This window comes from Pristiophorus japonicus, chromosome 26, assembly GCF_044704955.1.
Source record: "Pristiophorus japonicus isolate sPriJap1 chromosome 26, sPriJap1.hap1, whole genome shotgun sequence".
Lineage (NCBI taxonomy): Eukaryota > Metazoa > Chordata > Chondrichthyes > Pristiophoridae > Pristiophorus > Pristiophorus japonicus.
The window spans coordinates 5938444-5958005 of record NC_092002.1 but is presented as its reverse complement, the minus strand read 5'-3'; the positions used below and the strand labels follow the sequence as shown (position 1 = coordinate 5958005).

At 52.7% G+C, this 19562-nt stretch overlaps 1 protein-coding gene across 1 annotated transcript; it reads left to right on the top strand.

The window, feature by feature from the left end:
* Window positions 1-216: 216 nt before the first annotated feature.
* Window positions 217-18572, top strand: LOC139239141 (NF-kappa-B inhibitor alpha-like). The gene is made up of 6 exons (XM_070867709.1): window positions 217-1906; window positions 8597-8696; window positions 10146-10371; window positions 12106-12194; window positions 15586-15846; window positions 18317-18572. Exons 1-6 carry the CDS (start codon window positions 1650-1652, stop codon window positions 18365-18367), a joined length of 984 nt encoding a protein of 327 aa, XP_070723810.1. The 5' UTR covers window positions 217-1649; the 3' UTR covers window positions 18368-18572.
* Window positions 18573-19562: the final 990 nt, after the last annotated feature.

Genomic DNA, 19562 nt, shown 5'->3' with positions numbered 1-19562 from the left:
GACCGAAAGCTAGGTCAAAGAGGTAGGTTTTAAGGAGCATCTTGAAGGAGGAAAGAGATGCGGAGAGATTTAGGCAGCGAGTTCCAGAGCAACAGAAGGCACGGCCGCCGATGGTTGAGCGATTACAGTCAGGGATGCTCAGGAGGGCAGAATTAGAGGAGCGCAGACATCTCGGGGGGTTGTGGGGCTGGAGGAGATTACAGAGATAGGGAGGGGCGAGGGCCATGGAGGGATTTGTAAACAAGGATGAGAATTTTGAAATCAAGACGTTGCTTAACCGGGAGCCAATGTAGGTCAGCGAGCACAGCGGGGTGATGGGTGAGTGGGACTCGGTGCAAGTTAGGACACAGACCAGCGAGCAGAGGAGGTGATGGGTGAGCGGGACTCGGTGCGAGTTAGGACACGGGGCAACGAGCACAGGGGGCGACGGGTGAGCGGGACTCGGTGCGAGTTAGGACACGGGGCAGTGAGCACAGGGGGCGATGGGTGAACGGGACATGGTGCGAGTTAGGACACGGGGCAGCGAGCACAGGGGGCGATGGGTGAGCGAGACTCGGTGCGAGTTAGGACACAGGCCAGCAAGCAGAGGAGGTGATGGGTGAGCGGGACTTGGTTCGAGTTAGGACACGGGGCAGTGAGCACAGGGGGTGATGTGTGAACGGGACTCGGTGCGAGTTAGGACACGGGGCAACCGAGTTTTGGATAACCAATTGCCCCTGGAGAAGGTGGTGGTGAGCCGCCTTCTTGAACCGCTGCAGCCTGGGATTTGTGGGAGCTTGCTGTGCACAAAGTGGCTGCCACGTTCCCCACACATTACAACAGTGACTACATTCCAAAAAGTACTTCATTGGCTGTAAAAGCACTTTGAGACATCCGGTGGTTGTGCAAGGCGCTATATAAATGCAAATCTTTATTTTTCTATCTGACTGCAATCCTAACCCTAAATGCAAATCGTAAAAGGGGAAGAAAGAGTTTAAAGATGATATGAATTTTTTTTAAAACCTGTTAATCTTCCTTCATTATTTTAAAGACCACATTCAAAACAGTTCTTAACCTTCTCAATGCACTTAAACTCCCTCAAGCCCTGAAAAGTTAGCAGGGCAGGTTCGAAGGGCCGAATCCTACTCCCATTTCTTAAAATATCCGCAGTAGATATAAATAGGGGAGGGAGAGGGATTTTTACCTTATAAATTCTGAAAAATTGTCGGAGGAAATAGCTAAAAAACCATTTCCTTCCGCCCTGTGCCTAAAATGTGTACATTTAAAAGCCACCCAGATTAAAAGTTTTTAAAAAGTTTGGGAGTTTTTTTTATCAAGACTCCAAAAGAAGGCAATTGAAAAAGGAGCCAGGGTTTTAACTTTGTAATAAAAGAAGATAGTCATTTAATTAGTCACGTTAAAAAAGCACCCAGTCACATGTGTGGTATTCCCCTGTCTAAAATCAGACATAGCGAGGCGTGGCTGTGTAATAAAGTTTTTATAAGCTTCCTCCCACATTGGCAGTCTGAAGCAGATAGCCAGAGAGTGCAGAGAACACAGTGTGTGTGTGTGTGTGTGTGTGTGGCCTGGCTGCAAAAAGTTACCCAAGGAAGAGGGGAAAAAGTAGTTTTGTAAAAAGGGGAAAATATATATTTTAAGTGAACAAGGCGATGGCTGATCTCTCGGTCAATTTCAGAGGAGTTCTTGAAAGCGACCAGAACAGGAGGAGGCATGTCAAACTTCAGGATGCCAAGTTCGGGCTGGAGGGGGATCGGCTGGACAGTGGCATCGACTCCATGCAAGAGGCGGATGAGAGCCTGAACAGCATTTCTGATCAGATGGAACATTTAACTGTCAGCTCTGGCAGTGTGGAGGAGCAGAGCCGAGCCCAGAACTGGACGTGGTTCAGGAGTGAAGATGGGGACACGTAAGTTTTGTTTTAAATGTTGTAACAATCGCCCTCTTCCCTCCCCACCACGTGTTTGATACTTAAACCATTTCCATGAATGATTATTAACATGAACGTTTTTATTCTTAAAAATAAGAATGTTGTGGCTTTGAATGTGATTCTCAGGCTAAGGAATTATCCATATTCCTGCTCATTCAGCCGGGGGATCTAAATAAATCTTTTGTACAGCATCTCTGGTCATCACAGTGAAGTATTTTTTGGAGTGTAGTCACTGTTGTAATGTGGGAAACGCGGCAGCCAATTTACGCACAGCAAGCTCCCACTACACAGCAATGTGATAATGACCCAGATAATCTGTTTTTTTTTAGTGATGTTGATTGAGGGATAAATATTAGCCCCAGGACACCGGCTCTTCTTTGAAATAGTGGCCGTGGGATCTTTTCCGCCCACCCGAGAGGGCAGACAGAGCCTCGGTTTAATGTCTCATCTGAAAGACAGCGCAGCACTCCCTCAGCACCGCCCCTCCGACAGCGCGGCGCTCCCTCAGCACTGCCCCTCCGACAGCGCGGCGCTCCCTCAGCACCACCCCTCCGACAGTGCGGCGCTCCCTCAGCACCGCCCCTCCGACAGTGCGGCGCTCCCTCAGCACCGCCCCTCCGACAGTGCGGCGCTCCCTCAGCACTGCCCCTCCGACAGTGCGGCGCTCCCTCAGCACCGCCCCTCCGACAGCGCGGCGCTCCCTCAGCACTGCCCCTCCGACAGTGCGGCGCTCCCTCAGCACTGCCCCTCCGACAGTGCGGCGCTCCCTCAGCACCGCCCCCCCCGACAGCGCGGCGCTCCCTCAGTAATGTGCAGTATGCAACTTGGTAAGAATGAAAGGGAGAGGTTCAGTTTTAAGATGAGGGAGAATGCGGAGGAAGAGCACAAAAAGGATCTGTGTGGGAGAGAGAGGTCGGAGCAAGTAAGAATGTGAAGGAGAGGATGACGAGAGATGCAATCTATTCCGGTCAGAATGTGTTTTAACATTGAGACTCATTAAACATTGAGGGGGAGGCCATTCGGCCCATCGTGTCCGTACAGTCTGATCCTAAACGCTTAGCCTCACTCCAGGTGCAATGTATTTGCTTCGAGTTCTTTGCTTAAGAATTCACAGCAACACATTGCTATTAAGAACTAGTTGGTTTATTAGCAAAAGGTTTAGCAATCACACTACACATTACCAATTCATCCACCAGGCTCACAACTGCATACCTCATCCTGGGTGACTTAGACCCAACTGGCCGGGGTTTTATTGAGTCTTGTGAACATCACATGACTGGCTAAGCCACTCACCGAGCAACAGCTCCACAAACCAGTGAGCATACTCGCAGATGCATACATTACACCAGACCCGGGATATATTCATTGTGGATCATAAATGGCTTGTCCTCGTGTATAAGATAGGAAGAGGAGGAGGCCGTTCAGCACCTCTGGCCTGTTCTGTCATTCATGGTTGATCTTACCTCAATAGTCTGTTGATGGGCTATATGAGAGTGGGAACCAATTTGCAGACAAATCCTGATTTTTTTTTTTTTCCCCCTTCCTTGCCCCAAGCCCCTTCCAGGATGTTTCACTGGTTTGTCATCAGGAGCAGGAACGCTAATTGATTTCCCCAATTCAGGGGCACCTAGTTTAGCAATCCCAACACACACCTCACCATCAACATCACCTTTCTAAAACATCATTGCTTCTGCTTGTCTGTCCTTGGGTATAGAATCCATCCCAAATTTTTTAAAATACAAATTTTTTGCAAACGCAATAAAATAGAGGAACCAAACTCGTTCTAACTATCAACAAAGACTGAACCTGCCGAGGGGTGACCCGATAGAGGTCTTTAAAATTATGAAGGGGTTCGATACGGTACAAGATGTTTCCACGAATAAATCCAATGGGGAATTCAGGAGAAACTTCTTTACCCAGAGAGTGGTGAGAATGTGGAACTCGCTGCCACCTGGGAGTCCCTGGCCAAAGACCGCCCTAAGTGGAGGAAATGCATCCGGGAGGGCGCTGAGCACCTCGAGTCTCGTCGCCGAGAGCGTGCAGAAACCAAGCACAGGCAGCGGAAGGAGCGTGCGGCAAACCAGTCCCGCCCACCCCTTCCCTCAACCACTCTCTGTCCCACCTGTGACAGGGACTGTGGCTCTCGTATTGGACTGTTCAGCCACCTAAGGACTCATGTTAGGAGTGGAAGCAAGTCTTCCTCGATTCCGAGGGACTGCCTATAATGATGATGATGCATTTACCAGGAAGCTAGATAAGCACACGAGGGAGAGAGAAATAGAAGGGTAGGGTGGGATGAGGCTTGTGCATAAACACCGGCACAGACCCGTTGAACTGAATGATCTGTTTGTGTAAATTCTATGTCCTTCCAAGTAATTTCCAAAGTCGTTTCATTCCTGTTCTCTGTTGAAGCATTCCAAACACTGCAGATGAAAGTCCCTGCAGTTCCTGATAAGGTCCAAGGGAATTCCCTATGAGCAAACCTTGGGAAAATTCCTCGTGTTTCTGCGGGTTTTTCTAATCCTGACTGGCAGCTTGTCAACGCGTCAAGCTGTGGCGATAGAGATGTTCGGTTCCTGTACAAAACCTCCCCTCTGTGCTGGTACAACGCGGGGCTTGTTTTGAGAACATGAGTCACAATTTCTACCCGAGTGTTGCTAAACTACGCTTGTAAATAAATATGTGACGTTGTAACTGCAGTGCTATAAGACCAGTTCAACAGAGGTTGCTCGTCATAGAATTTGCTGAGGGCTCAGCCTGGTTTTTACGTATATACAAATACCCTGTAATTTGGTTATCCGTGTCCTAACTTGCACCGAGTCCCGCTCACCCATCACCCCCCTGTGCTCGCTGACCCACATTGGCTCCTGGTTAAACAATGCCTCAATTTCAAAATTCTCATCCTTGTTTACAAATCCCTCCATGGCCCCTCACGCCTCCCTATCTCTGTAATCTCCTCCAGCCCCACAACTTCCCCCCCGAGATGTCTGCGCTCCTCTAATTCTGCCCTCTTGAGCCTCCCTGATTATAATCGCTCAGCCATCGGTGGCCGTGCCTTCTGTTGCCTGGGCCCCAAGCTCTGGAACTCCCTGCCTAAACCTCTCGACCTCTCTTTCCTCCCTTCAAGAAGCTCCTTAAAACCGATATCTTTTTGGTCACCTGCGCTAATTTCTACTTATGCAGCTCAGTGTCAAATTTTGAATCTCATACTCCTGTGAAGCACCTTGGGACATTTCACTACGTTAAAGGCCCTATATAAATACAAGTTATTGTATGATGTGGTATTAAATAAATGAGTCCCACCTTCTGTCCCTTGTAGCAGCCATCCTGACTCCGATCAACAGACTCGGTATAGACCAGGAAGATTGATTCTTGGGATGAGGGTGCTGTCCTATGAGGAGAGATTGAGTAGAATGGGCCGATACTCTCTGGAGTTTAGAAGAATGAGAGGTGATCTCATTGAAACATACAACATTCTTACAGGGGCTTGACAGGGTAGATGCAGGGAGGGTGTTTCCCCCCCGGGCTGGGGAGTCTAGAACCAGGGGTCACACAGTCTCAGGATAAGGGGTCGGCCATTTAGGACTGAGATGAGGAGGAATTTCTTCACTCAGAGGGTGGTGAATCTTTGGAATTCTCTGCCCCAGAGGGCCGTGGAGGCTCAGTCGTTGAGTATATTCAAGGCTGAGTGGGATCGCTAGATTTTTGGAGTCAAGGGATATGGGGATCGGGCGGGAAAGTGGAGTTGAGGTCGAAGATCAGCCGTGATCTCATTGAATGGCGGAGCAGGCTCGAGGGGCCGAATGGCCGACTCCTGCTCCTATTTCTTATGAGCTTATGAATGTGGGACATTCCTGTTTTGACCTGACTGGGGAAACCCAGGTGGAAGTGTCCTTGATTCGATTGTATAAAGGGTTTGGCGAGGCGGGGTAATAGCTCGTGAGAGAATGAAGCGACCGAGAATGACTAATGCAGAAGTAATGCACGTGTGACTCACTGTTGGTTGGCTCGTGCTTCGGTGACCTGCGACCCTGACCCATGTCCCCTGTGAGGCCAGTGCTATTTCAGTGTCTCGACCAAATATCTCGCCCGTTAACATTGACAGAAAGAAAAGCGTGTGCGGTCCTCTGCAACAACAACAACTTAGATTTATATAGCGCCTTTGACACAGTAAAAAAAAAGGTCCCAAGGTGCGTAAATCGGACAAGGTTTGATACCAAGCCACATAGGGAGATATTAGGGCAGGTAATAAACCGTGGTCCAAGAGGCAGTGTCTTAAAGGAGGAGAGAGAGGCGGTGGGAATTTCAGAGCTTAAGAACACAAGAACAGAAGAAATAGGAGCAGAGTCGGCCATTCGGCCCCTCGAGCCTGCTCCGCCATTCAATAAGATCATGGCTGATCATCGACCTCAACTCCACTTTTCCGCCCAATCCCCATATCCCTTAGAGTGCAAAAATCGATTGATTAGGGCCCAGGCAGCTGAAGGCACGGTCACCAATGGTGGGGTGAAGGAAGTGGCAGGGGTGTGCAAGAGGCTAATTATCTCCAAGTGTGGCTTTGGTGTCAAATATTATATCATTTCTGCCTCATCTCAGCCGTGGCTCAGTGGGCAGCCCTCTCTCTCGCCTCTGAGTCAGAAGGTTGTGGGTTCAAGTCCCACTCCAGGGACTTGAGCACATTATTCCAGGCTGACACTCCCAGTGCAGTGCTGAGGGAGCGCCGCACTGTCGGAGGGGCGGTGCTGAGGGAGCGCCGCACTGTCGGAGGGGCAGTGCTGAGGGAGCGCCGCACTGTCGGAGGGGCGGTGCTGAGGGAGCGCCGCACTGTCGGAGGGGCGGTGCTGAGGGAGCGCCGCACTGTCGGAGGGGCGGTGCTGAGGGAGCGCCGCACTGTCGGAGGGGCGGTGCTGAGGGAGTGTCGGAGGGGCGGTGCTGAGGGAGCGCCGCACTGTCGGAGGGGCGGTGCTGAGGGAGCGCCGCACTGTCGGAGGGGCGGTGCTGAGGGAGCGCTGTACTGTCGGAGGGGCAGTGCTGAGGGAGCGCCGCACTGTCGGAGGGGCGGTGCTGAGGGAGCGCCGCACTGTCGAAGGGGCAGTGCTGAAGGAGCGCCGCACTGTCGGAGGGGCGGTGCTGAGGGAGCGCCGCACTGTCGGAGGTGCCATCTTTCAGATGAGACGTTATACCGAGGCCCCGTCTGCTCTCTCAGTTGGACGTAAACGATCCCACGGCCACTATTTTGCAGAAAAGAGCAGGGAGGTTTTCCCCGGCGTCCTGGGGCCAATATTTATCCTTCAATCAACATCACAAAAACAGATTATCTGGTCATTATCACATTGCTGTGTGTGGGAGCTTGCTGTGCGCAAGTTGGCTGCCGCGTTTCCCACATTACAACAGTGACTACACTCCAAAAAGTACTTCATTGGCTGTAAAGCGCTTTAAGACATCCGGTGGTCGTGAAAGACGCGATATAAATGCAAGTCTTTCTTTCCTTGGGACGTTCTACTACATTTAATGGCACTGTATAACCTTCAAGTTGTTGGAATGAGGAAAGGCTTGGGGGAAGAAATTGGACCAGAAGGAAATCATTGTCAATTTAACGGATTTTTTTTTTGTAACTTCACTTCCCCGGTTATGACACCAATGGGACCTTTTACAGTAAGAATTCACGCTGGAATTCCCCCTCTATATAAATAGTGTGTCAGCATTCCCGATTTTATTTTCAATTCACAGCTGCCAGGTAGTGTGGAAATAACTAACCACTTCCAAAGCGGGAGCTGCTGTCAGGGAGATTGGGATTTCTCAGGAAGTTCCCACCCTGTGTGTTCTCCGCCTCAATGCCTCCTCCTCTTCCCCCGCCCCGTAATGTATTTGCTTTATGGGTTCTTTGCTTAAGAATTCATAGCAACACACTGCTATTAAGAACTAGTTGGTTTATTGGCAAAAGGTTTAACAATCACATGACACATTACCCGTTCATCCACCAGGCTCACAACCACCTGCCCCATCGTGGATCCCCTGAAGCCAACTGGCTGGGGTTTTATTGAGTCTTGTGAACAACGCATGACTGGCTAAGCCACTCATGGTGCACCAGCTCTACAAACCTGTGAGCATACTGCGTACAGTTTTGGTCTCCTTATTTAAGGAAGGATATATTTGCATTGGAGGCAGTTCAGAGGTTGATTCCTGAGATGAAGGGGTTGTCTTATGAAGAAAGGTTGGGCCTGTACTCATTGGAGAAGAAGAATGAGGTGATCTTATTGAAACGTACAAGATTCTGAGGGGGCTGGACAGGGTAGATGCAGAGAGGATGTTTCCCCTCGTGGGGGAAATCTAGAACTAGGGGGCATAGTCTCAGAACAAGGGGTCACCCATTTAAGACAGAGATAAGGAGGAATTTCTTCTCTGAGGGTTGTGAATCTGTGGAACTCTCTACCCCAGAGAGATGTGGAGGCTGGGTCATTGAATATATCTAAGGTGGAGATCGACAGATTTTTGAACAATAAGGGAGTCGAGGGTTATGGGGAGCGGGCGGGGAAGTGGAGCTGAGGCCAAGATCAGATCAGCCATGATCTTATTGAATGGCGGAGCAGGCTCCTATTTCTTACACTCACCGGTGCACACTTTACACCTCTGTCACTTATTTTTTTCCTTCTCTCTCTCTCTCCTCAGGTTTCTCCACCTGGCCATTCTGCACAAGCGCCCAGATATTGTCAGCTTCCTCCTGCGTTCTGAACCATCTGTTATCAACCTTTGGAACAAATCCCGACAGGTGAGTCTCGTCTTGTCGCCTCCCGCTATCTGGTGGAGGGGCAATCCCCTCACCCACCACCTCGCCCCACCCCCCCACCGTGACAAGAGACGTAGAAAGAATAAACTCTGCTGCCCCGTATCCCAACGAGTCCCGTTTAACACAGTTCAGCACAGAATCCAAGGCTGACAACTCCCAGTGCAGTGCTGAGGGAGCGCCGCGCTGCGCTGTCGGAGGGGCAGTGCTGAGGGAGCGCCGCACTGCGCTGACGGAGGGGCAGTGCTGAGGGAGCTCTGCGCTGTCGGAGGGGCAGTGCTGAGGGAGCTCTGCGCTGTCGGAGGGGCAGTGCTGAGGGAGCTCTGCGCTGTCGGAGGGGCAGCGTTGAGGGAGCGCCGCGCTGCGCTGTCGGAGGGGCAGTGCTGAGGGAGCGCCGCGCTGCGCTGTCGGAGGGGCAGTGCTGAGGGAGCTCTGCGCTGTCGGAGGGGCAGCGTTGAGGGAGCGCCGCGCTGCGCTGTCGGAGGGGCAGTGCTGAGGGAGCGCCGCGCTGCGCTGTCGGAGGGGCAGTGCTGAGGGAGCTCTGCGCTGTCGGAGGGGCAGCGCTGAGGGAGCGCCGCGCTGCGCTGTCGGAGGGGCAGTGCTGAGGGAGCGCTGCGCTGTCGGAGGGGCAGTGCTGAGGGAGCTCTGCGCTGTCGGAGGGGCAGCGCTGAGGGAGCGCCGCGCTGCGCTGTCGGAGGGGCAGTGCTGAGGGAGCTCTGCGCTGTCGGAGGGGCAGCGCTGAGGGAGCGCCGCACTGTCGGAAGGGCAGCACTGAGGGAGCGCCGCACTGTCGGAGGGGCAGCACTGAGGGAGAGCCGCACTGTCGGAGGGGCAGTGCTGAGGAGGTGCTGCATTATTGGAGATGTCGTCTTTCAGATGAGACATTGAACCGAGGCGCTCTCGGGGGGAACGTAAAAGATCCCAGGGCAGTATTCCGAAGAGGAGCAGGGGAGTTATCCCCAGTGACCTGCGGCCAATATTTATCCCTCAACCAACATCACTAAAAACAGATTATCTGGTCATTATCACATTGCTGTTTGTGGGAGCTTGCTGTGCGCAAACTGGCTGCCGCATTTCCCACATTACAACAGTGACCACACTCCGAAAACAGTACTTCATTGGCTGTAAAGCACTTTGTGACGTCCAGTGGTCGTGAGAGGTGCTATAGAAATGCAAGTCTTTCAGTCCTATTCCCCTGCCCTTTCCCAGTATTAAAAGTTTTCCTTTTTCAAATTCCATTTTAAAAGCGATAGTGGATTCTGCTTCAGGCGTTCCAGGTCTGAACAAAGCTCGCAGTAAAACGAATAAATTCTCCTAAGTTCTCCCTTCATTCTTTTTCTAATGGTCTTAAAATCATGTCCCCTCGAAGTATAATTCTTTGTTTGAAGGTTTCGCTCTTTTTAAAAATTCCTCTTTCCTCTTGATTTTTTCCAGAGCCCGCTGCACCTGTCGGTGATCATGAGCATGCCGGAGGTGACCAGGGAGCTGGTCCAGAGCGGGGCGGACCGAGGGAGCGCAGATAACCTCGGCAACACCGCGTTGCACCTCGCATGCCAGCAGGGGGAGCTGGGCTGCGCCAATTCGCTGCTCAACCCAACGGGCGTCGGTAACCTCGCGCTCCGGAGCACGGCACAATACCTGGAAATCCGCAACTACTACGGTGTGTTCTTGCGTGCTTAATGTATTAGTTCACGGGATGCAGGCGTCACCGGCATGGCCAGCATTTATTGCCCATCCCGAATGGTGGTGGTGAGCCGCCGCCTTGAACCGCTGCAGTCCGTGTGGTGAAGGTGCTCCCACAGTGCTGACCTTTCAAAGGGGCGGTGCTGAGGGAGCGCCGCACTGTCGGAGGGGCGGTACTGAGGGAGCACTGTACTGTCGGAGAGGCGGTGCTGAGGGAGTGCCCCACTGTCGGAGAGGCGGTGCTGAGGGAGTGCCGCACTGTCGGAGGGGCGGTGCTGAGGGAGCGCCGCACTGTCGGAGGGGCGGTACTGAGGGAGCGCCGCACTGTCAGAGGGGCAGTACTGAGGGAGTGCCGCACTGTCGGAGGGGCGGTACTGAGGGTGTGCCGCACTGTCGGAGGGGCGGTACTGAGGGAGTGCCGCGCTGTCGGAGGGGCGGTACTGAGGGAGTGCCGCACTGTCGGAGGGGCGGTGCTGAGGGAGCGCCGCACTGTTGGAGGGGCAGTACTGAGGGAGTGCCGCACTGTCGGAGGGGCGGTACTGAGGGAGTGCCGCACTGTTGGAGGGGCAGTACTGAGGGAGTGCCGCACTGTCGGAGGGGCAGTTAATGGGCAAGTGTCTCACTGGGCCATTTCATAGGGGCAGTTAAGAGTCGACCACATTGCTTTGGGCCTGGAGTCACATAATTGGCAGACCGGGTAAGGAAGGCAGATTTCCTTCCTTAAAGGGACATCCGTGAACCCGATGGATTCAGAATAAAGGGGTCGCCCATTTAGAACGGAGATGTGGAGGAATTTCTTCTCTGAGGGTCATGAATCTGTGGAATTCTCTGCCCCAGAGAGCTGTGGAGGCTGGGTTATTTGAATATATTTAAGGGGGAGATAGACAGATTTTTGAACGATAAGGGAGTGACTGTGTGCGAGTAGATGCGGAGGAATGTTTCCACTTGTGGGGGGATTTATAACTAGGGGCCATCAATACAGGACTGTCACTAATGAATGCAGTAGGGAAATAAGGAGAAATGTCCTTACTCAACAGAGAGTGGTGAGAATGTGGAACTCGCTACCACAGGAAGTGGTTGAGGCGAATAGCTTAGATGCTTCCAAAAGGAAATTAGACGAATACTTGAGAGAAAAAAGGGAATAGAAAGATATGTTGACAGGCTGAGATGGAGCGGGAGGTGCTTCGTGTAGTGTATAAACACCGGCATAGACTGGTTGGGCCAAATGGCCTCTTTCTGTGCCGTATATTCTTTGCAATTCCCTGACTCCTTGCTGAGGTAACAGTTACATCAACACTGGATGGGAGCCCTTGACTAATTCACCCAGCCTGCCATTTCCTCATGAGCGATCCTGCAGAGGGAATGTCAGTCAGCTATTCGACTGTGGAAGCATCGCAGCCGAGCCCGAACCTGTTCTTGCCTGATTCGCGTGCCATGCACGGGCACAAACACACTTCCATCAGGTGATCTCTGGTGGTGGCTAATCGCTGATGTTCACTTCCCCACCCACCCACGGCCCACCATCGCCGGGGTGCTGAGGCCAATTAAAGTGCTCACTCGGGGCAGGCCGGGAATTGAACCTGGAACCGTCCTGCACCGGTGGGCTCAGTTCGACAGTGGCAAAAGGGAGTTTGTCGAATGTGGTTTGGACGCGCTATGTGTGTGTGACTCCATGCCCCGAGTGTTAACAGCCGGTGTCTCTCCCTCACAGGTCACACGTGCCTTCACATCGCAGCAATGAGAGGAGACTGTGAAACAGCACAACAGCTGCTTGCTTCAGGAGCCAACATTAACGCTCAGGTACGTCTTCCCCTCACCTGCCTAGTCGCACCTGTGTGTTGTTGCATACATTGTACCTACAAAGAGAGACTTGCATTTCTATAGCGCCTTTCACAACATCAGGACGTTGCAAAGCGCTTTACAGCCAATGAAGTACTTCCTTTTGGAGTGCAGTCACTGTTGTAATGTGGGAAACGCGGCAGCCAATTTGCGCACAGCAAGCTCCCACAAACAGCAATGTGATAATGACCCAGATCATCTGTTTTTGTTACATTGATTGAGAGATAAATATTGGCCCCAGGACAACAGGGATAACTCCCCTGCTCTTCTTCAAAATAGTGGCCGTGGGATCTTTTAGGTCCACCTGAGAGAGCAGACGGGGCCTCGGTTTAACGTCCCATCTGTTATAATGTAACAGCCAATTTTGCGCACAGCAAGCTCCCACAAGACCCTATCCCAACTGGAGTTATTGCCTTCTCAGCACTGCTCTCTCAGGCGGACGTAAAAGATCCCATGGCACTATTTTGAAGAAGAGCAGGGAAGTTCTCCCCGGTGCCCTGGGGCCAATATTTATCCCTCAATCAACATCACAAAAACAGATTATCTGGTCATTATCACATTGCTGTGTGTGGGAGCTTGCTGTGCGCAAATTGGCTGCCGCGTTTCCCACATTACAACAGTGACTGTGTTCCAAAAGTACTTCATTGGCTGTAAAGCGCTTTGGGACATCCGATGGTCGTGAAAGGCGCTATATATGCAAGTCTTCTCTTTCTGTCTCTCTCCTCTCTGCTTCTTTCCCCCTCTCTCTCTCTCTCTCTCTCTCTCCCTGTTTGCTTCTTTCCTCTTTCTCTTCTTTTTTTCTTTCTTGACGGGGGCGGGGGGGAAACTCCAACATGCGACTAGAGGCTAACGGTGTCTCTCTGTCTCTCTCTCTCTCTCCCCCCACTGTGGGACTACAGGCTAACGGTGTCTCTCTGTCTCTCTCTCTCTCCCCCCACTGTGGGACTAGAGGCTAATGGTGTCTCTCTGTCTCTCGCTCTCTCTCCCCACTGTGGGACTAGAGGCTAATGGTGTCTCTCTGTCTCTCGCTCTCTCTCCCCACTGTGGGACTAGAGGCTAATGGTGTCTCTCTGTCTCTCGCTCTCTCTCCCCACTGTGGGACTAGAGGCTAACGGTGTCTCTCTCTCTCTCTCTCTCTCCCCCCACTGTGGGACTTGAGGCTAACAGTGTCTCTCTCTCTCTCTCTCTCTCTCTCCCCACCGTGGGACTAGAGGCTAACGATGTCTCTCTCTCTCTCTCTCCCCCCCCCCACTGTGGGACTAGAGGCTAACGATGTCTCTCTCTCTCTCTCTCTCTCCCCACTGTGGGACTAGAGGCTAACGATGTCTCTCTCTCTCTCTCTCCCCACTGTGGGACTAGAGGCTAACGATGTCTCTCTCTCTCTCTCTCTCTCCCCCCACTGTGGGACTTGAGGCTAACAGTGTCTCTCTTTCTCTCTCTCTCTCTCTCCCCACTGTGGGACTAGAGGCTAACGATGTCTCTCTCTCTCTCTCTCTCTCTCTCTCCCCACTGTGGGACTAGAGGCTAACGATGTCTCTCTCTCTCTCTCTCTCTCCCCACTGTGGGACTAGAGGCTAACGATGTCTCTCTCTCTCTCTCTCCCCACTGTGGGACTAGAGGCTAACGATGTCTCTCTCTCTCTCTCTTTCTCCCCACTGTGGGACTACAGGCTAACGATGTCTCTCTCACTCTTTCTCTCTCTCTCTCTCTCCCCACTGTGGGACTACAAGCTAACGGTGTCTCTCTCTCTCTCCCTCCCCACTGTGGGACTAGAGGCTAACGATGTCTCTCTCTCTCCCCACTGTGGGACTAGAGGCTAACGATGTCTCTCTCTCTCCCCACTGTGGGACTAGAGGCTAACGATGTCTCTCTCTCTCCCTCCCCACTGTGGGACTAGAGGCTAACGATGTCTCTCTCTCTCCCCACTGTGGAACTACAGGCTAACGATGGCTAACGATGTCTCTCTCTCTCTCTCTCTCCCCACTGTGGGACTAGAGGCTAACGGTGTCTCTCTCTCTCTCTCCCCCCACTGTGGGACTACAGGCTAACGGTGTCTCTCTCTCTCTCTCTCTCTCTCTCTCCCCCCACTGTGGGACTACAGGCTAACGGTGTCTCTCTCTCTCTCTCTCTCTCTCTCCCTCCCCACTGTGGGACTAGAGGCTAACGATGTCTCTCTCTCTCTCTCTCTCTCTCCCTCCCCACTGTGGGACTACAGGCTAACGGTGTCTCTCTCTCTCTCTCTCTCTCTCTCTCTCTCCCTCCCCACTGTGGGACTACAGGCTAACGGTGTCTCTCTCTCTCTCTCTCTCCCCCCACTGTGGGACTACAGGCTAACGGTGTCTCTCTCTCTCTCTCCCCCCACTGTGGGACTACAGGCTAACGGTGTCTCTCTCTCTCTCTCTCTCTCTCTCCCTCCCCACTGTGGGACTACAGGCTAACGGTGTCTCTCTCTCTCTCTCTCTCTCTCTCTCCCTCCCCACTGTGGGACTACAGGCTAACGATGTCTCTCTCTCTCTCTCTCTCCCCACTGTGGGACTACAGGCTAACGGTGTCTCTCTCTCTCTCTCCCCCCACTGTGGGACTACAGGCTAACGGTGTCTCTCTCTCTCTCTCTCTCTCTCTCCCTCCCCACTGTGGGACTACAGGCTAACGATGTCTCTCTCTCTCTCTCTCTCCCCACTGTGGGACTACAGGCTAACGGTGTCTCTCTCTCTCTCTCTCTCTCTCTCTCTCTCCCCCCACTGTGGGACTACAGGCTAACGGTGTCTCTCTCTCTCTCTCTCTCTCTCTCTCTCTCTCCCTCCCCACTGTGGGACTAGAGGCTAACGATGTCTCTCTCTCTCTCTCTCTCTCTCTCCCTCCCCACTGTGGGACTACAGGCTAACGGTGTCTCTCTCTCTCTCTCTCTCTCTCTCTCTCTCTCCCTCCCCACTGTGGGACTACAGGCTAACGGTGTCTCTCTCTCTCTCTCTCTCCCCCCACTGTGGGACTACAGGCTAACGGTGTCTCTCTCTCTCTCTCTCTCTCCCCCCCCACTGTGGGACTACAGGCTAACGGTGTCTCTCTCTCTCTCTCTCTCTCTCTCTCTCTCCCCCCACTGTGGGACTACAGGCTAACGGTGTCTCTCTCTCTCTCTCTCTCTCCCCCCACTGTGGGACTACAGGCTAACGGTGTCTCTCTCTCTCTCTCTCTCTCTCTCTCCCCACTGTGGGACTACAGGCTAACGGTGTCTCTCTCTCTCTCTCTCTCTCCCCACTGTGGGACTACAGGCTAACGGTGTCTCTCTCTCTCTCTCTCTCCCCACTGTGGGACTACAGGCTAACGGTGTCTCTCTCTCTCTCCCCACCGACAGGAATCGAGCAGCGGGCGAACGCCCCTGCACCTGGCCGTGGAGTTCCAGCGGAGGGAGGTGGTGCAGCTCCTCATTGACCGCGGGGCGGACGTGGACCGGCTGATGTACAACGGCTGCACCGCCTTCCACCTGACGGCCGGACGTCCCGACCAGGAGATCCAGCACTGGCTCCTGCAGCTCACCCACTCCTCGCTGATCCCGCTCTATGAGTCTTCCGACTCCGACTCCGACGCAGAATGGGACGTGCGGTTGGACTGTGATGTGAGTGGCGCTCCGTGAGGTGGCTCACAAACGCGGGGTCGCCAATAGTTGTCTCTGCCCCAATTGGCCTCAGCCCCTCTCGGATTACAGAAGAGAAAACAAATCGGGGAGGGGTTCCCCCGCGGGGCGCGACCTCGTGCAAGCGTGTGAAAGAAAGAACTTGCATTTCTATAGCGCCTTTCACGACCTCAGGACGTCCCAAAGCGCTTTACAGTCAATGAAGTGCATTTGAACATAAGAAATAGGAGCAGGAGTCGGCCATTCGGCCCCTCGAGCCTACTCCACCATTCAATACGATTATGGCTGATCCGATCATGGACTCAGCTCCACTTCCCTGCCCGCCCCCTTATCCCCTTATCGGTTAAGAAACTGTTTATCTCTGTCTTAAATTTACTCAATGTCCCAGCTTCCACAGCTCTCTGAGGCAGCAAATTCCACAGATTTACAACCCTCCGAGAGAAGAAATTTCTCCTCATCTCAGTTTTAAATGGGCGGCCCCTTATTCTAAGATTATGCCCCCTTCTAAGTTCATGCCCCTAATCAGCAGAAACATCCTCTCTGCATCCACCTTGTCAAGCCCGCTCATAATCTATGTTTCGCTAAGAGCACCTCTCATTCTTCTGAATTCCAATGAGTAGAGGCCCAACCTCCTCAACCTTCCCTCATAAGTCAACCCCCCTCATCCCCGGAATCAACCGAGTGAACCTTCTCTGAACTGCCTCCAAAGTAAGCATATCCTTTCGGAAATATGGAAACCAAAACTGCACGCAGTACTCCTGTATAGCTGGAGCAAGACTTCCCTGCTTTTATACTCCACCCCCAAGCTTCGTTGTAACGGTGGGAAATGCGGCAGCCAATTTCTGCACAGCAAGCTCCCACGGCCAGCAGTGTGGTGAATGACCCAGATAATCTGGTTGTTGGTGATGTTGATTGAGGGATTAAATATTGGGAAGTCGGGATCTGGAACTCGCTGCCTGGAAGAGTGGTCAATGCAGAAACCCTCACTACTTTTAAGAGATGGTTGGATGGGTACTTAAGGTGCAGTATAAGGGGTGTCGCAGATGTGGGGGGCGGACTGGTTGGGCCGGGTGCTCTTTACCTTTCCGTCATTGTTCATAGGTTTATATGTAACCTTCAGGGCTGCTGACCGAGGGCCGTGCGGCTCTTTGTCGGCCGGCGCGGACACGGTGGGCCGGAATGGCCTCCTCCTGCACTGTAAATTTCTATGTTTCTATGTTTCAAGGACCCAGGCAGCTGAAGGCATGGCCACCAATGGTGGAGCGATGGAAATCGAGAGTGGGGGGGAATCGTAAAAGGCTGGAATTGGAGAAGTGCAGAGATCGTGTAGGGTTGTGGGGCTGGAGGAGGTTGCAGAGATAGGGGGGGAGGGCGAGGCAAAAGCCATGGAGGGATTTGAGAACAATGATGAGAATTTTAAAATGGAGACACTGCTTAATCATTTTGTGTTGGCAAATACTAGCCAGCCACGGATGGGAGCTAATGGTAACAAGGAATTAGACACAGCCCCTAAAGCTCCGTGGAACGCAGTTAAATGGTCAACAAGGACCAAAGATTTGGACATTCCCTGTCTCGGCCCAAACATGAGGAATAGCTACTTGGGTGATATCCTGAAGGTTCCCATTGGAACATAGGAACAGGAGAAGGCCATTCAGCCCCTCGAGTGTCATCTGTGGCTCAGTGGGCAGCACCCTTGTCTCTGAGTCAGAAGGTTGTGGGTTCAAGTCCCACTGCAGAGACTTGAGCACATAAATCTAGGCTGACACTCCCAGTGCAGTGCCGCACTGTCGGAGGTGCTGTCTTTTGGATGAGACGTTAAACCGAGGCCCCGTCTGCTGTCTCAGGTGGACGTAAAAGATCCCATGGCCATTATTTCGAAGAAGAGCAGGGGAGTTCTCCCCGGTATCCTGGGGCCAATATTTATCCCTCAATCCACATAGCAAAAACAGATTATCTGGGTCATTATCACATGGCTGTATGTGGGAGCTTGCTGTGCGCACGTTGGCTGCCGCGTTACAACAGTGACTCCACTCCCATTGGCTGTAAAGACCTGGAATACTGCGTACAGTTGAGACGTCCAGTGGTCGTGAAAGGCGCTATATAAATGCAAGTCTTCCTATTTGAGCGTGTTCCACCGTTGAATGAGATCACGGCTGATTGCTGCCTTGACTCCACTTACCCGCCTTGGTTCTGTAACCCTTAACCAACAAAAGTCTAGAACTTTACCCCAGCGCCCTGGGGCGAGGGGAAGGAAGAGAAGTGGCATTGTAAGAAAGAAAAGGATTGCATCATCACCCCCGGCAACCAAATGTTGATTTGAATTAAGCTTACTGCCAAAAGTTAATTTGTTTATTGTGTCCCCCTTTAATCAGGGACACTTGTATTAATGTTCAACAACAAAATAGTTGCAAGAAAGACAAATGCTAACCAGTTTCTGATTTCTGTCTTACAGATGCCTCTTGATTACGATGATCTTCAGATTGGAGGCCACTCGCTCCAGTGAGAGCCCAGCACACTTGGTGCCGTATAGTGGCCTGCGTTCCAACTATGACAATGGTCGTGGCATTGAAGGGGATCGACCAGCAGACAAGGTCCGTCCACGATCACCGTCTTTTCCCCCTCTCCCCGCCCCTCACCTCCACCCCCCCTTCCCCCCCCCCTCACCCTCACCTCCACCCTCCCTTCCCCCCCCCCCCCTCACCCTCACCTCCACCCTCCCTTCCCCCCCCCCCCTCACCCTCACCTCCACCCTCCCTTCCCCCCCCCCCCTCACCCTCACCTCCACCCTCCCTTCCCCCCCCCCCCCCAAGAGGTATGGACACCCCTCCGTTCCTCAGGCCCAATCATGGCGTGGTGGAATCCTGTGTCTCCCCTCCGGACTCCGTGTGGCTCACTGAAACTTCGAGACCAGTGCTTTGAGAGAGGCTGCACAGTGCGGGGCCGGAAGGAGATCGCCCCGTGCAGGAGACAGGTGGATGGCAAAGCGACATCGGTGGTTGTCGGGCAGAGAAAGATCAGATGCTCCATCAAGCCTGAACCCACACGCAAGATGGACAGAGCATCATGACTAAAGACTTTATCTCGTGCTGTACCTGCCCTTGGGAGTGTGTGATGGGACAGTGTAGAGGGAGCTTTACTCTGTATCTAACCCCCTGTACCTGCCCTGTGAGGTGTATGATGGGACAGTGTAGAGAGAGCTTTACTCTGTATCTAACCCCCTGTACCTGCCCTGGGAGTGTTTGATGAGACAGTGTAGAGAGAGCTTTACTCTGTATCTAACCCCGTGCTGTACCTGCCCTGGGAGTGTTTGATGAGACAGTGTAGAGGGAGCTTTACTCTGTATCTAACCCCGTGCTGTACCTGCCCTGGGAGTGTTTGATGGGACAGTGTAGAGGGAGCTTTACTCTGTATCTAACCCCGTGCTGTACCTGCCCTGGGAGTGTTTGATGAGACAGTGTAGAGAGAGCTTTACTCTGTATCTAACCCCCTGTACCTGCCCTGGGAGTGTTTGATGAGACAGTGTAGAGGGAGCTTTACTCTGTATCTAACCCCGTGCTGTACCTGCCCTGGGAGTGTTTGATGAGACAGTGTAGAGAGAGCTTTACTCTGTATCTAACCCCCTGTACCTGCCCTGGGAGTGTTTGATGGGACAGTGTAGAGAGAGCTTTACTCTGTATCTAACCCCGTGCTGTACCTGC